This window comes from Atractosteus spatula, chromosome 22 (assembly GCF_055471065.1).
Source record: "Atractosteus spatula isolate fAtrSpa1 chromosome 22, fAtrSpa1.hap1, whole genome shotgun sequence".
Taxonomy (NCBI): Eukaryota; Metazoa; Chordata; class Actinopteri; order Semionotiformes; family Lepisosteidae; genus Atractosteus; species Atractosteus spatula.
Genome location: NC_142727.1, coordinates 4,022,510 through 4,039,984, shown reverse-complemented (window position 1 = coordinate 4,039,984; position 17,475 = coordinate 4,022,510). Strand labels below are relative to the sequence as shown.

General features: G+C 48.0%; 1 protein-coding gene across 1 annotated transcript; it reads right to left on the bottom strand.

Annotated features, from left to right (window-relative positions):
• Window positions 1–722: 722 nt before the first annotated feature.
• On the bottom strand, window positions 723–10,164 carry cd3e (CD3 epsilon subunit of T-cell receptor complex). Its single transcript, XM_088939944.1, has 5 exons — window positions 9,932–10,164; window positions 4,917–5,120; window positions 4,043–4,180; window positions 2,711–2,766; window positions 723–1,670 (listed from the first exon to the last, which is right to left on the bottom strand). The coding sequence occupies exons 1-5, from the start codon at window positions 9,996–9,998 to the stop codon at window positions 1,617–1,619; spliced, it is 519 nt and encodes a 172-aa protein (XP_088796070.1). The 5' UTR covers window positions 9,999–10,164; the 3' UTR covers window positions 723–1,616.
• Between the last annotated feature and the right edge of the window lie 7,311 nt (window positions 10,165–17,475).

The window sequence follows — 17,475 nt, the reverse complement described above, 5'->3', positions numbered from 1 at the left end:
CCCAGCGGGTACCACCCGGCCCATACCGGGATCTGATCCCAGACAGATATCGGGTGCCGCCAGCATCCCACGAACACCAGAGTCTGCAATTCCTGTCCAAAAAAAAAACAACCAACGCTCTTGAAATGGAATCCAATGGGAACTCGTAACCTGTCAGTAGCATCCCATGAACGATCAAAGTTTCGCTGCGAAAAAGTTCTATCCAATGGGAATTTCATTGTGGATGAGTAAGAAACAGAAAGGGGTGTTTGGTCTGAAATGTAAGGGAGTATCCACACGTGGACACGGGGCTCTCCGACGATGAAGTTCTCGGGATGCAGAAAAGGCAGACTCGCCTTTTGAAATTCACTACTAATGCACATTGAAAGCCAAGGAGCCTCTTGTATCGAACAGGACGGATTTCTCTGAATTTCGCTGTCGAAACGCTCTGGGCTCGGTCACATCAGCGCAGACCGACCGTTTTAGCAAAGTGTAATTAGTTCAGTATCTTCATCGTTAAAGAACTTAATGTCTTAACCTATCGGGGGCTCAGATAGCAACTCCGTGTAGGTTGGAAATGTAAAATGTTAAGCACAACGCAAGTTTCGTTGCGGGTAATTGAAATGTTAACACTTTAGATTATATAGTACCTTGTTATATAGTTTTGTACTGATCATATTTTCTGCGTAACACGTCATATAGAGGGACAACCAATATATATAAACATACTCTGTGAAACCATATTTTTTCAAATGAATGATTTTAATAAAACTGTTAGCCCAATTTACAACATATACTGTATGCTGAGGTCTTATAAAAAAAAACGAAAAGATGTCTTTAAATGGTGTAAAAAAAGTTGACACAGCCAAAGAAAGGTGAAAACGAAATTGTCATTTAGCTTTAAAAGTTCAAGCGGAACTTCTGCCTGAAGTTATCCGACAGAAACGAGCACGTGCTGTATATACACACTGCGTGAAACCGGGTTTAAAAAAACAACAACATTTGCACTCACTGTAAAGGGTAATATTATTATATAAAACCTCCCAGCCCAAAGTATAACGCATATCCAAAGGGTTTCGAAATACTTAACGAAATAAGTGTGGCAGACATCGCTTGTATCAGACTGAAGTCACTGTCTCAGTTCAGACCTACAGTGTACAGGCCCCGGACTCCTCAGCTGGGACAAGCAGGCGTGTTTATCGGACTGCGGACAGACGCCGTCTCCTTCAGCGAAGTGCGGAGCGATACGAAGCAAGCCTCGGTCCGCTGACCGCTGGCTGGAATAAAACAACCGTCTGCCAAGAGGCCGACTCGAACGCGTGATTTCCTGCCCCAGCAGCCGGGGGTCTCCTCGACCTTTCCCAACCCCCCCCCCCCCCCGCAGACGTCAAGCGAGACAACTGCCGGAGGAACGGAGCGACGGACGGCGTTCGGCGTTTCTCGGAAGCGGAGGAGAGAGAGAGGGAGAGAGACGCGGAGACTTTGTGGAAGTGTCAACACTGGAGTCTCTTTCACCGGGCAGCGGTTTGACCTTGGACCGCTGAAGGACGGGCTGTTCCGGCTCTCGGTTTTGGGAGGAGGGGCAGGGACCGGGAGGAACGAACTGGGAAGGCTGCGGTCAGACTGGGAGGAAGATCTTAATGGTTCTTGTGGAGTCCACTGTAGAGGTCCTGGGCGCCGGTCCGGAGAGGCTGTAGCGGGAGAAGGGAGTGGGGTTACACAGGCTGCGTGAGGCGCAACGCAGGGGAGGAGGCTGGGATCCCCGAGAGTCAGGGGGTGACCCCAGACTGGGGACGATGGGCCTTCAAGCCCTGTGCCGATTTCTGTCGAACCCTGAACACGTGAAGAGATGAAGGGACAGCAGCTCGCAAACACTGGCGCGTGGGCACGTGGTGGCTCCTGGCCCCTGGCCCCTGGGGCGAGAAAGGAGCACAGACCCCAGAGCTGCCCCTGCGCTCTCCAGACACCCCCCCTTGACAGGACGTCATGGCAACTCCCTCAAACAGGGGTGAGACTGCCCCTCGGAAGCAGGCCGGTTTGGAGAGACCCGCCTGCCAGTCCTGGTCTCTGCAGCTTTAAACACGGCGCCTACCATGTCCCCGCCTTTACTTGAGCGATTCCCCTCCCGTCACGTACCCCCGAACGCTGCCCAGCACTGGGTCTTCAAGCCCCAGCAGCTGCCCTCGATCGGGACCACCCAGATCCGACTCTGTATCTCCCGTCCATACGGGACACTAGCTCCCCCCCCATCCAAGGTACATAGTGGGGTACACCAGATACACAGAGCCCCACTTGAGGCGTCTGGAGTCGCCCCAGCAGGGCAGTGCCGGCACCATGCACGGTGTGACCCGACCCCTGCCCCAGGAAGTGATTTGCTAGATCGATCCTGCATTGACGCAGCTGCCGCAGACCCCTTTGACAGCCGAGCACAGACAAAGAGTCCAGGTGGGACGGCCCGTTGTGAAAGCGCTGGTAATCGATTGCAGTCACGGGTTACACGTGCAAGGGATTAAGTTTTTTAAACGAAGGAGAGGCAGGGGGGAGCGTTTAAGATCGAGCTGCAGTTATCCTTACGATGTGCACACAGTTACTAGGCGGAGTAGCTACCAAAAGCAATGTCTCCCATCTTCTTCGAGCAATAAAGTCATCCCTTCTGACAGGTACTCTGTAGCTGAGCGCACATTAAAACTTTCCCCAGCGGCGACAGCATGAGCAGAGTGAAGACCATTACCTCATAGTCAGGGTTGGGCACCGGAGGGGGGCGATCAGGACGCCCTGGGCGAGACGCTACAAGAAGAAAGGAGAAACAGGCCAGTGACACACTGCTGATAGGGTTCTGGGGCAGATACAGGCCAGTGACACTGCTGATAGGGTTCTGGGGCAGATACAGGCCAGTGACACACTGCTGAGAGGGCTCTGGGGCAGATACAGGCCAGTGACACACTGCTGACAGGGCTCTGGGGCAGATACAGGCCAGTGACACACTGCTTATAGGGCTCTGGGGCAGATACAGGTCAGTGACACACTGCTGATAGGGTTGTGGGGCAGATACAGGCCAGTGACACACTGCTGAGAGGGCTCTGGGGCAGATACAGGTCAGTGACACACTGCTGACAGGGCTCTGGGGCAGATACAGGCCAGTGACACACTGCTGAGAGGGCTCTGGGGCAGATACAGGTCAGTGACACACTGCTGATTGTGTTCTGGGGCAGATACAGGCCAGTGACACTGCTGATAGGGTTCTGGGGCAGATACAGGCCAGTGACACACTGCTGAGAGGGCTCTGGGGCAGAAACAGGCCAGTGACACACTGCTGATAGGGTTCTGGGGCAGATACAGGCCAGTGACACTGCTGATAGGGTTCTGGGGCAGATACAGGCCAGTGACACACTGCTGAGAGGGCTCTGGGGCAGATACAGGCCAGTGACACACTGTTTATGGGGTTCTGGGGTAGAAACAGGCCAGTGACACTGCTGATAGGGTTCTGGGGCAGATACAGGCCAGTGACACTGCTGATAGGGTTCTGGGGCAGATACAGGCCAGTGACACACTGCTGAGAGGGCTCTGGGGCAGAAACAGGCCAGTGACACACTGTTTATGGGGTTCTGGGGTAGAAACAGGCCTGTGACACACTGTTTATGGGGTTCTGGGGTAGAAACAGGCCTGTGACACCTTTTATAGGGTTCTGGAGTACAAACATGTCTTCAGAGAGAAAAATTAAAACTGTTTGGGGAAGTTAATAATTACTGCTGATGTGTCTAAGTCTTTTGTCATATAACGTAATTAATAAGCATAAAAATGTTGAATAAGTGCTCACTATTGTATCCTTTGCAGACACCCTTTTCCAGGATAACTCAGAAACTACTGTATACTGTAAAGTAATACAGCAAGCACTGTAACATAGTGCTAGTACAGAAGGTAACAGGAATAATAAAAATGAGATGAGACAGACAGTATCGCCTGATAGAGTGTGGTGTGGAGAAGATGTCGGTACGGTATAGCTGCGGAAAGGGTTAGGGTACAGCAAGGTTAGTTTTGTTGTGGTAGGAGTCTCTTCTCTTACCTGGGGCAAGGGGTGGTGACCCTGACTTCCTCTGGGCCCAGTAATAGACGATGATGACCACTCCTCCTGTCACCAGGAGGTCCCCTAGGATCAGGCCGGCCACCGTCTGAATCTCCAGCTCGTAGCAATTCTCACACACTGCACACACACAAAGGGACAGTGAGACCCCGAGTCTGTGTCTCTATCACACACACACACAGAGGGACAGCAAGACCCCGAGTCTGTGTCTCTATCACACACACACACACACACACAGAGGGACAGCAAGACCCCGAGTCTGTGTCTCTATCACACACACACACACAGAGGGACAGCGAGACCCCGAGTCTGTGTCTCTATCACACACACACACACACACACACACAGAGGGACAGCAAGACCCCGAGTCTGTGTCTCTATCACACACACACACACAGAGGGACAGCGAGACCCCGAGTCTGTGTCTCTATCACACTCACACACACACACACAGAGGGACAGCGAGACCCCGAGTCTGTGTCTCTATCACACACACACACACACACACACACACACACACACAGAGGGACAGCAAGACCCCGAGTCTGTGTCTCTATCACACACACACACACAGAGGGACAGCGAGACCCCGAGTCTGTGTCTCTATCACACACACACAGAGGGACAGCGAGACCCCGAGTCTGTGTCTCTATCACACACACACACACACACACACACACACACACACAGAGGGACAGCGAGACCCCGAGTCTGTGTCTCTATCACACACACACACACAGAGGGACAGCGAGACCCCGAGTCTGTGTCTCTAACACACACACACACGGAGGGACAGTGTTACATACAGGTTGCATCTCACTTTTTAACAATTATTATTAAAACAATTCCAACTCACCCTTTCCCTTGACATAAATATAGTGAATTAAATTATTGTCTGAGGTACAGGAATACAGCCCTTTGTTTCCGTCGGAGAACTTCTCAATCTTATAGTTTTGGTCTTGATTATCATTTGAGATTTGGCCATCTTTTTTCCAGGTGTACCTGTCTGAATCTTCTGGACAGGACAGGGTGACTGAAGTTTTCCAGAACTCCACCAGCTCTGCACAGGAAAGAAGAAAGAAACCGGAACATGGTTTAATAATGATTTAATAATCATTATAATACTTGGCCAAATAAACATGCAAGGTATCTGAGCTAATTTTGTTTTCTTTTATGCTTGACTTTTGCCTTATTTTAATTTTCTAGCTTACTTGACTATGACTGCACAAAGAGTTGCCGTTTAAAGTGACGAAAATATCCGGGCAAGAAGCTCCCGACACAGATCGTGGGTTGTGTGGAGGCTGGTAAGAGACAAGTCTCGGTTATTCTTTTTCTCTAGAAATGCTTTACCGAGCGTGAAGTGTTAGCATTCTGGCCAATACCACACCTCCATGTTCTAGCTGCTTCATCCAATTCAGGGTCACAGGGGGAGACAGAGCCTATCCCAGCATGCAACGGGCTCAAGGCAGAGTACACCCTGGGCAGGAGACCAGCCTATCGCAGGGCACACTCACTCACACCAGATGCCAATGAACCCACCAGCGTGTCTTTAGACCGTGGGAGGAAACCGGAGCCCCCGGACGAAACCCACATGGACACAGGGAGAACGTGCAAACTCCACCCAGACAGCGCCCCAGGGACTGAACCCAGGGCGCCAACGCTCACCACTGAGCCAGTGTGCCACCCCAGCAGATACCAGTAAGTACTTATAACTTTCCCTTGAGTTGAGGGCATGTTCTGAGTGCTGTTTCTCCGGAACACCAGACAGACACAAATGAGGTGGGAAAAGAATTAAGACAGAAAATTGTCTGGGGCTGACTTTGGAGACATGGCAATTCACAAGCCAGGTAAAATGTCAAACTGTTTGCAAGAAGTAAAAATAGTTTCATGTACACTTTTCCTAGAAACCTTGAATATTAATATTACAGTCTCAGCCTTGTACAAATACAGTATATTTTTCAGTGGTGTCCATCGTGCTTCTCTCAAGTATGTAAATGTCGGTGATATTTACATACTTGTATATGATTGTCTCTAAAGACAGAACCGTGCTGACAGCTGACAGCAGCTGGTATTTCAGACCAGGTCAGAATCTGCTTCTGTCTTCAAGCACCTGGACCAGACAGAGGTCCGTCAGGCTGGAGTGGAGGACACAGGGGGACACAGAGCACGAGAGACACAGGGGGACACAGAGCGCGAGAGACTGGAATACGCCCTCAGAATGATCACAACTGAGTTTCACAGGACCCAGGAACTATAAACCTGTCTCAGAAACAACGGCGTCAGCCCCAGATACGTCCAATGCCACATCTGTAGCGTTTTGGAAGCAACGCGAGTCGAGTATTCAAGCTAGAAATTACATCCTGAGGCTAAATGTTCAGGGAGGGGCATTAAGAAACACCACACCATCAGTTTCAGTAGCTGTAGAGCAGGGGTTCGCGAACCCCTAGGGGTCCGTGACGGTACTGCAGGGGGTTCGTCAGTGTCAGAAACATCAGTGTCAAATTAAATAGTCCTATTAATAAATAACCATGTAATAATATGAAAAACAACAGCGGTGATATTGACTTTTTTACAAAGTGAAAAGGAGCATGTTGCTGTAGCATTTGTCTACATCTATCGGAAGGCTTGATTTAGTTAAAATCTCAAGGGGCAAATAATTTGGATTGAAGGGGTGCAGCTGACCAAAAGGGTGGGCAATCCCTGCTGTGGGGGTGTTGGCAGATACTTCGTCTGTGTGAAGATCTGACTTTGGATTAATACAGCGTGTGTCTTCCTCTACAAACCAAGATCACTTTATCGGCCCTCTACAATTTCTTGCATGAGGAATTTGCCTTTTTCGCAGACCCCAGCTCGCTCTCCATGAGACACACAGACAGGGAGAGAGAAGCTGGGGGTCAGGGCGCAGGGTCGGCCATTTATACGGCGGCCCTGGAGCAGCTGGGGTTAAGGGCCTCACTCAGGGGCCCAACGGAGTAGGATTCCTCTGCCGGCCGCGGGATTTGAACCAGCAACCTTCTAGCCACAGGGGCAGATCCTGAGCCACAGAGCCACCCCATCACCCTACTGAAAACCACCTCACACTCCTGCTGTAACCCTCTCTTGGAAGACAGCTGCTGGTCCCTGAATACTCAGGACTATCTACTGTCTGGCTGCCCTTCTGGGTCAGAAACCATGTGGATTGAGGTTTGTGCTCTGGTTCAGCCTAACAGACCGCAGGACAATGTCCCCCACCACACATGGGGAAGACGGTGATTGACCATCTAGCGAGACCATGTCCCGTCCCAGGCTCCCTGACTGCCATGGGCTGGGGGACGGGGTGTGCCTATTTGTGCTGAGCAGGCTGTGGCTTTTTATTCCTTCATTTTACCAAGCAGATCAGTGATGACCCAGGAACGGGATGAATGGGGAACCCTCATTTATCTGAGTTCCTTGGGAAAGCCAGCTCCTTAAGTAGTTAATTGGCGATTAAGAATTTCTCAATTAACAATTGAAGCAGCTGTTTAGGCCAAACCCTTGTTCAGGCAGGGTCTGATTTGCCCAATATATGACGACAGGGCTCTAGAGAATACACCCATCCATCTTTCTCAAGGGTGATCTGGAGCCTATCCCAGCAAACAACAGGCGCAAGGCAGGATACATCACAGGACACACACTCACACCAGGGCCAGTTTCCCAGAAGCCGATTAACCTACCAGCTGGACTGTGGGAGGAAACCGGAGCACCTGGAGGAAAGCCATGTAAACTTGGAGAGAACATGCAGACTCCACACAGACAGGTCCGGTTTTTTTCCAGCCCGTTTATATGGAGAACGACCAATGGGAACTGCAGGTAGGCAGCCCGAATTCTGCTCAATGTGCCTCTCACGATCTCACACACACAGAAACAGGGCCTCTGGCACCATTTCAGCATTCATTGGTTGTTAACCGACTGTTAACTTCACTACAGTTCTAAATGGCACAATACATTCCTGTTGGCTTTTTGCAGGAGTAGACAGCAGAGACAACGCCACTGCAGTTGCATTTAAGAAAAAAGATAATTTACAGTAATAGGCTCCAGCTCACCTGCGACCCTGTATTGGATGGATGAATTATTTTACAGCATGATAAATGCAATGTGTGGTGCATTTATCATGCGGACCCTGTTAGTGAAAACAATGAGCTGTTTTCAATGTTGTTTGCATTGTTGTATGCAAAGAAACTCCAGGCCCACCGAGATATACCCGTTATTCCAACCGAGAAAGTTTAATTTCGTAATTAGGCGCCTTATTTGATTGGGCGAATTGTTCGATCGAAATGTCTTACTGGAGGTGATTCTGGAGTTTTTCAAGAAAGACAGTCGACCGGTCCTGGCCTAGCGGATCAAAGTTAGACGAAGATAAAATATATATATTGTGGTTGAAAAACAAATCCTAATAATTTTTTTCGAATTCTCTCTCAATGGCATCTGGCTGCTTCCTCCTCAGTTGAGATGCCCTGAAATATTATTTAGTTTTTCTTCCGTTTGATCGGATTTTGTGTGAAAACAGAATACAGCCCCCCCAAAAGATCTCCCGTATATATAAGTAAGCATATTAAAAATAGTCTCAAAATTTATTTTTATAGAAACCATGTACATGCACATCTCAACCCCTAACACCTTGTATATATTTTAGAAATTAAATTGTGAAAAGATTGTTATATTTCAGGAGAATTGATAGGGATGCAAATATATATATATACTGTATTTTGTTTCTTAAAAGAAAAACACACTTTTTTTTGCCCACAACTGTCTGACCACACTGAAAACAACAAAAAAAAAACATTTAAGAAGCTGGAGCAGGACAGTGATTTCTAAAAATCCCTAATTGTTTTTCCATTATGAGGAAAAATGAGAATCCGTATCAACAGGGACCAGAGCTGATGAAGTCAGAAGGCAGGACCTGGTTTGTAAAGATGCTCAAAAGATTTCCGTCTCTTGTTTTTCTGTAGTTCTGATCACCTTACTAAATCGAAACTATTTCAAATTCTAGCAGCTCCATCAGATCTGGTCACTGGAAGACGTTAAGCACAGGACAGCTCAGCAGTGTTCCTTGGTCATCCCCAAACTGGAAAATTAAAGTGCTTTAAGAGGACTAAAAACAAACCTCTTACTTTGCTGTTATGGCCTTTAAAACATGGTTCGGTAAAGCATATTGGTTAGATTTCTAATCACAGATATTTAAATATAAAAATGTTGGTATGTTAGTATAATGCTTTCAGAATTGATGTTGTCTTACGTTACAAGATTAAGACGCCGATTCAGAAGAAATAGCAGTAAGCATATTATTTTCAGTGAGCTGACAAAAAAAAAAAAACAGGCACAATACATCGGTCGATCGTCCAGAACCTTAACAAATGAAACCGATAAGGAGTCTGGAGTCTAGAAGGTGTTCTAGAAGGTTGGACTCTAGACAGCCATGAAAAGATAGACCACCTTTGTTAAGGAGCTCAGCTGCTGTATCGGACAGACTGTCAGATACTCCCCTGCACCCTTTCTGAGCTGCGCCCAGTGAGCTCAGCTGGGATACTCACTGGCATTCGCTCATCAGAGCTCAAAGACTTTGAAACTGTATCGGTAAGTAAGGTTGTGTAAGCACTCGAAAGAGATCCAACATAATGGATGCCCCATACCATCACCTGTGAATGTATATAGAAAATATTAGGCTCCGTGTGTGGTACAGTATATGAGCATAATTTAATGCAACCCTGAAATTACAGTATTTTTTAAAAGCAAAGAAGATTTGCAAATAAATCATTTGTGCTGTCATAAATCGATCGGGCTGTCAAAAAAAGCAAACGACACCGCAGATCTAAGTAGAAGATCGAGAGGGATAGTCCGAACGGTCCCTCTTACCTTTACTTTGGCTCTGGGCGGCCATGAGGAGGAGGAAGGACAGACAGAAGATGGCTTTCTCGTTCATCCTGGGTTCCGGCCTCTTCCGACGGCAGCCGTCTGTCGGTTCTTCACACCCTGAAGGGGGGTGGGGGGTCAGAGCTCGGGTCCGGACCGGGTCAGAACCGGGAGGTTTTCTCGGTCGTGCTGGAGATAGGCTTGAGCAGCCGAGCTGTGCTGCCGGAGGGAGGTTCGTCTCTGGCTCCGGGGCGAGGGCAGGAAGTGGTGGGGGGGGGGGGGGTGGGGCGCGTCGCTCAGCGTCGCCACGAGATCGCAGTCTCGATTGTTCCACGCCGGCTTGCGACAATGCGCCCCGAGAGCTTATCAGCACGGGAACATCTCAGCTGTCTTCAGCTGCTGTCGTCGACACAGTGGGGGCCTTATTAAAAATAATGAGCGCGGCGCTCTCAGATTAACGCGCCAGCCACCTCAAAGGCCACGCTCACGCACAATGGTGCCCAGAGTTACGAAACCTGGAAGTGGGTTTCACAAGCCCCCCGACACACAAATGCACAAATACACACACACGCCGTCCCCAAGAGCACAGATAACCCCCCTTCTACACAAGCACCTGCAGCAGAGCCCTGCGAGGCGCAGAAGAGGCTGTCGGGTTTCTGCCTGCTCCCTTTTGTGCCTGGCATTTTGTCTTCTGCCCTCTTTGCTTCAGATGTCATTGCGGCGGGACAGGTCAGGGAAGACTGATTTTATACAGCTGACCATTGCCCATTTAATCACTTTAAAACATGTTGAATCCTGTAGGCCTGCAATCACTGTAAATAGACACACTGGGTGAATATTAGTTCATTCAATTGATAATTAGTGAAGGGCTGAGAAGACACATTTACTACATGGGTGTGAGTAGTTACAGTATGTGTGATCTATAAAGGTATATAAAGGTTTGGTATATAAGGGGCCTCACGATATTAGCTGGGCTTGGAATAGCATGAATGAGTACTGAATTTGTCAAGTCATTGTGCCTGTAATGCGCTGAGACCCGCAGAGATGTTCACAGAGGAAACAGGCTGGAGACTACTCAGATTGTAGAAATAATGCCGTGCTTTTCTCAGGAGCGCTGGGCGTGACAGTGTGATCTAAGATAGTGCGTGTGGGCGTGTGCGTGTGGACGATGTACTGGGGTGTTACGTGTGTAAATGTTGTAATGTTGTTGTGTGTACTGTAAGTGTCGTGAGAATGGTGTGTGTAGGTGTTGCATCTGTGTAAATGGTGTGAGAGTTGTGTGTTTGGCCAAAAGAAGGGTCTGTGCTACATGACTGTAGCTGTGTCCCCTATTTGTACTTTGCAAATCAGTGATGCACAGAAATTTTCAGTTTAATACCTTTTAACTGGGATTCTCTGTTTCTCACAGCCTGTACCAAGAATAGCGAGATAACAGCTGGATTTGTAAACATTTTGAACTGTGATAATAAGAAATTATTTATGAAAGACAGTCTGTCTGCCTTCTCAGTGTTGTTCATTTGGAGTTAAGGGACCTGAACTTGGCAAGCCAACTCCAAGCTTCAAGTATAAGAAAGGGATTTAATTTTGGAAGCTCCTACTTACTTGACATAACCGTTTACTGTCACTGGACAGACACAGTACAGTACTTACAGTAACGTTAACGGCAGACTCGGTTGGAACAGCCCTTCAGTCGACTGCAGAGTGTGGGCGTCTGTCGCCCTCTGGTGGCAGAGCCGTGGAACTGCAGACCATCACAGAAAGCGCCGGACAGGACAGTACTGGGCGCCTCCAGAACTTTAAGCCCACACAAAACTTCTGCTCCTTGATCAGTGATTCAGCCGAGAGAGAAAAATAAATATTCTGTCCCAAAGATTATGATTGTCTATGTTACAGCCTCTCCTGAACATATTCACCGTACGTTTACAAAGTTTTCTTCACAGGAAGCGTTTAATGTCTGAGATGCACAGCGATTTGCCCTCATCGATCCTCTGTTATTTATCTCTGCTTCATTTACAGTCCCAGAAGATACCGTATCAAGGGGATTGCTTTGCTTTGGGAAGGAGACAGGTTGTCCTGTCCTGCCTTGGTCTTCGCAAGAAAAATGAATGTTCCAAGACCTCCTGCTTGCGTTGCAAACTATGTCGTAATGATTCAAAATTGGAATCCAGTTGCAGCAAATCTGTCCTCCGAAAGGGCTGCCCATCGGGCACTGAGAAGAGGACGCGCAGAAAAGACGAGCAGGATAAGTGATCCAAAAGCAGGGACACGCCAAATCATTCACCGTAATAACGCATTTGTATTTCATTTGGTTTGGAGTCGGCCAGATCCATGCACCGACAAAACGGTGGACAAGCCGCATAGTCTATTTAAACACGGAGACTACTAGCGGTGTTTCAGTGGACGTTAACAGGTTCACGTTTCACACGTATTACTTTCCCTTTTAAAATACGTTATCTTTGTCAAATGCGTGCCTCTTGTTCTTAGGTTATTTATTGTGTGTTCTTCAAAGCTGGTTAATACAAGTTTTCTGGTGATATAATTCATGTACCCAATTGTTCTAAATAGTGAAATACGTTTGGGGTGGGAGCTGGGAGTGGTCACGTACTGGATGCACACATTGTGCCGTGGAGGGGCCTCTTTCTGGTATCTCTGTCATTAACCGTTCAGCGGTCCTGCGCAGATCTTGAACGGGTCAGAAGTGAGACTTTCCCGTGTCCAGCCCTGCCCCGCGCCAATTTGCCAAAATTCCCCCAAAAGGGAGAGCTATGAAAACATCAAAATCAGTAGCAAGGACGCAAAAGTAAAGACACTTATTTACGGGAGCTTATTTTGCGTTCAAGCGACGAGATTCCTGCGAACGCCATCCGCAACAGCTCTCCTCATACGGTAAGGGCGCAAGTGCCGTCCTGCAGTCGTTTTTCATTTCGTTTGCGATTCCCGTATCTCTTTGCATTCATGTCTGCTTTTTCTCCCTTTAAATGACACGTTTCCCGCGTTCTGCTCTGTAATTCCAAAGTCTCATGTATTTGAAATAAGCAGCGGCTAAAAGCTCTTGAGATTCGACGATCGCCCACCAGTAACAGTCAACCTACTGTACAGCACGTATGAGTCTTACCGGCCAAGTATCGTGTTCGGTGTTTAAAGCTTTGGTACAGACCCACAGTGTGTACAGGACACGTTTCTTCACTTTCACAGGGGGACTACACCACTTGTAACACTTGTACACTTGTGTAGTTTCTGCTTTTCACAGAGATGGTGAAAAAGACGCGTTTAACGTTAGGAATGTACTTTTTTTCTGCTTCGTGTACACAAAAGACAGTACAACAGCACATTTAGACTAATTAATCAGCACAAAGAGGGGTGTGATCATATTCAGATGTTGTTAAGGACAATGCTACCTTGCACATACTGTATATATTGCAAGATATTAATATATTAGTTCACGAAGTAATTATCGCGTCCTAACGTTATGTTTTCTCTTTTAAAGGCAAAACATATCTCATTTACACGCATTTTTTTTCTCCGTGGCGCTCATAAACTTCAGTACAAAACTGAAGAACTGTACTTTTTTAATTAGCCTTGGGTCTCTATACCAAATCCCACCCATTTTTGAGGATGCACGTTTTTTTTTTTGTGTTTGGTCAGAGATGTAACTTCATCCCGTCCCAGATTTCTTTTCTTCCTGAGGCGTGTTTTAGGGAGACTTTTAATGGAGTTCGTAACGAAAGTTCGGGGAGGACGGGAAGAAGCGAAGCCAATCAGACTCAGCTGTCGGTAATTGGCAATCACAGCTGACGCCATTTCCTCTCCTGAGCGCTACGAATACCGTATAAATACCGTACGTGACCCCCCTCTCTTTCTCCCCTCACAGGTGTGTGGTCACTCTTGAATGTGGTGAAACTCTCACGGAAAGCTTAAAAGGCGAATCCCTCAGCCGGGGTTGGGTGTCGGTTTTTGTGATCACGCTTCAGGCCCACCCGTGCTCTGTAAGGGAGAGCGTGTTACAGGCGACTTCAAGTCTGGAAGCTTTTTACGAGCAGCGTAGCGGTTTCGCCCGTGAACACAGCCCAGACGAGGAAAGAGTACGCAATTCTCGCCATTATTTGAAGCGAGCTGAGAGAACGAGAGGCTGGCGACGACTGCGCCCACGGGCCCCGTGGCAGTGTCGGGGTCCGAGTCTCTCTCGAAGACGGCACCTGGGAGGCGGGTAAGACTTCCATTGCATGATTGCCGGGGTTAAACTTCTAATGTTTCACTGGATACCCATTGTTTTCCATTAAGTAGCATTCCAGTTCAGCATAATTCGTTGTCGGATTTCATGAAGGTGGTGAGGTTGGGTAGCATAGGTTCTGCATGTCGCCTTTTGCTTCCTTGTTAAACTGAGCCTCAAAAGAAATTTAATACAGGTGCAAATAGTTATTCCTTCATGGTGTGCAATGCAGTCTCCTCTTGAGGCTGTAGAGAGAGTCCTCTGTGATGTGCCAATTGTCTCTTCTGCTAAGCAGCTTTGTGGAAGGCTGATGGGCTACAACCCAAGTGCACTGGGTGGGTGCTGTCTGGATAGGGGGCAGGGGACAGGCTGCCTGGATTGCCAGGCAGCAGGAGTGCTGGGTGAAGACAGTGGGGCCAGAGAGAATCCACTGGGTTGGAGAGTAAACGCAGAGTGGACGATGGCTCTTAGGAGCTCAATGTCAGAGCACTGGTCTAGTAGAGACATTGACTGGAGTGGCAGGTTGATTGCATGAGTGGGTGTCTGATTGAATGGACAAGCAGCCTGGCCTTGTTCACACGTTTACTTGTGAGTGTTAAGGTTGCTCACAGCGAGGGGGAATCTGTGAGCTGCTCTCAAGAGAAGAGAGAGGATGCTTATCCCCGATGGGCAGTACACTGCTGTGTCTCCTGGAGATTTAGAGACGTTCCTCAATGATGTGCATCCCTTCTCTCTATTGCAGGGCACATGCAGACGTGCGCTCGCACCAGGGTCAATTTTCACAGGAGCCCCTGAACTCATCGGCACGTCATTGGCCAGTGGGAGGAAACCTATGTGTGCACAGGGGAACATGCAAACTCCACACAGACAGTACCCCAGGAATTGATCCCAGGGCTCTATCACTGCAAGGCAGCAATGCTCACCACTAAGAAACTGTACTGCTTGTCTTTTTTTTTTTTATATATGTAAATGCAATGAATTCCAATGTTTTTATTGTGGCTCAGTTTATTTGAGCACACTTTAATATGCATTTGTTTTTTTTTAGACTGGGGTGCATGCAGTGTCCATTCGCTGGAGTTCCCAACCCCATGTCCGAAAGACAGCAGGAAAACGGGCGTCGAGGCTGGATGGCTGGATTAATAAATCCACCAACACAACCATAAAATTGGGATTTGTGTTGAGTAAAGTGAACAGAAGTGCTCTCTGCCTGTAACCTGTCCCAGACCAGTGGAGAGGCCAGCCAGCCTCATCTGCTGCCTAAGGCCAGGATCCGACGGCTCATCTAAAGGGGAACTGCAGTCCCAATTTCTCAGACCGGTTATCGAATCCCGGATAACAAATTCATGGACGTTGTACAACGCAATTCCAAATGAAGCGCAAAAGCGTGGATTTTATGGGAAAAACGGCAACTCGCAGTACTGTCGCAAACTTGCATTCCCATGGATTTTGACGTGTGGCCCTTCCTGCTCACTAGTCCCTGTACTGACTAATGTGATGGGATGGCCGAGCGAATAAGTACAGGTTGTGTGGTAGACACTTCACCGCGCAAATGTTCCAGTGTGATCTGCAGAGTTAACAAAAGTAGTATTTGTAAGCAAAACTCTCGGAAGCAAGAGCAATGTTTCTGATGGATTTAAAAGAGATGGATTCCCAAGCCTGCATGTTTACAGACCACAGGATGTCACTGTAAATTAGGGGTTTTACACTATTTTGTGATGTAAAACCCCTAATTTTACCAGTTGCTGTGGGCTGTCATTGTGTTTTGAAATGCACTTGGCAGTGCTGATTACTTTCATAGGCCGGGGTTAGAAACAGTCTTGTGGTTTCCCTTTAACAGAAGCCATGAGCAAGGAAATCTCTCATCTTGAGCAATGGAAGCCAACATCGGGGACACTCGGAGCACCCCCAACTGCAAGAGGTCTGGCACACTCGGAGCGGAGGGGGAGGATTTTTGTTAACGATGGGGGAGTTTGGAGGTTGGAAGTATATTGTTTTAGTTGGGGGAAGGCCATTAACCTGTAATGAAATTGCAAGTCCTGGAATAAAGAGATCACCTCTATGGAGAGCATGTGGGAGAATGTTGACTGAAAGTAACTTTCTGCCAAAACCGATTTCTAGATGGTAGGAATATTGAGCTTGTGGTCTTTCCAGTATAATCCCCCAAGACAACCACCTCCTCATTTCTGTACATGAGCTTTTATTAATTAACCAGAAGGTTCTGGTAGCACTGATTCACAGGTAGGGATGTGATTTAGCCCAGTTTTCATGTAATAGTTCTTTCTGTCACAAGTCAAGTACAGTCTGAAACTGTCAAATGTTGTGACAGGTGTCCATTCATGGTTCTCAGTGGTGTAACGTTTGTGCTCTCCTCGCCACACAAAGGGCCCCCCCCCCCATCATAAAAGGTATCGTCATGTTGAGGGTTTTCTGTTTAATGGCTACAGCATGGGAGTATGTTGTGGGGGGGACAGTCTCCTCATCCAGGTGGGGCTGCACATTGGTGGTAGTAGTGGGATTCCTCATTACCTATAAAGCACCTTAATGGACACTCCACTCAAAACTCTTTATAAGGGTGTTGATGAAGATCTGTCTAGCTGCTCTGTTTCTCTGGGGATGTCGGGGGATGATACTGGCTTGCTTTCTCCTCTCTTGGCGTGGATGACTGGACGCTTAGAGCTGCGAGTGTCGTGACTATCCTTGGCTCTTTGGTTAAGCTTTGCTCGATCAAGGTAGCTTCCCCTCCGCGCTGGCTGCACACAGCTACCTTAGGCTCCTGGGACTTGATACTGCTGGCCATCACCTCCTCCACTGGGGGGTGCTCCATCTTCACAATTCTCTGCTGTGTGCCCGCTGCTGTTAGGGGCGGGTGATGGATATCTACTAGGCAGCAGAGACCGTATCTGCCAGACTGCCGTTCTGTCACTTTTGACACCCCCTCCTGGCACAGGATGGCGATTTATACATACTGAAAGCTTTCGTTTTACAACATACATCTTAGGAGCTGGGAAATGGTGTCATTTTCTTAAGCTTTTTTTAAAACCTTGACAACTGTCCATTTACCTTACTTTTGCAGTAAACAGCAGCCAGTACTCTTTAACTGGCTTCATTCTCGTAGTGCTGGGTGCGATCTCACCATGCCAACTGTCTCTCACTGTACCGATGTGCTGAGGAGGTTGTACAGTCTCTTTCAGTTTCAGGTATTTAACCTTTTAGATGTTAGATGTTGATGTAGAGGCCTGAAGTCTCTGTGTCTGCTGTAGGCGAGGTCCACTCCTAAGGTATCCCAATACCCACAACTAACAAACGCACAGAAGGAGTCAGAACTGATGACCAGAAA

Coding starts and splice junctions, on each gene's coding strand:
- cd3e (XM_088939944.1), bottom strand. CDS start 9,998: ATGAACGAGAAAGCCATCTTCTGTCTGTCCTTCCTCCTCCTCATGGCC. Junction 5,121..9,931: donor CGCCCAGAGCCAAAGTAAAG/GTAAGAGGGACC, acceptor TTTCCTGTGCAG/AGCTGGTGGAGTTCTGGAAA. Junction 4,181..4,916: donor TATTTATGTCAAGGGAAAGG/GTGAGTTGGAAT, acceptor GTGTGTGTGCAG/TGTGTGAGAATTGCTACGAG.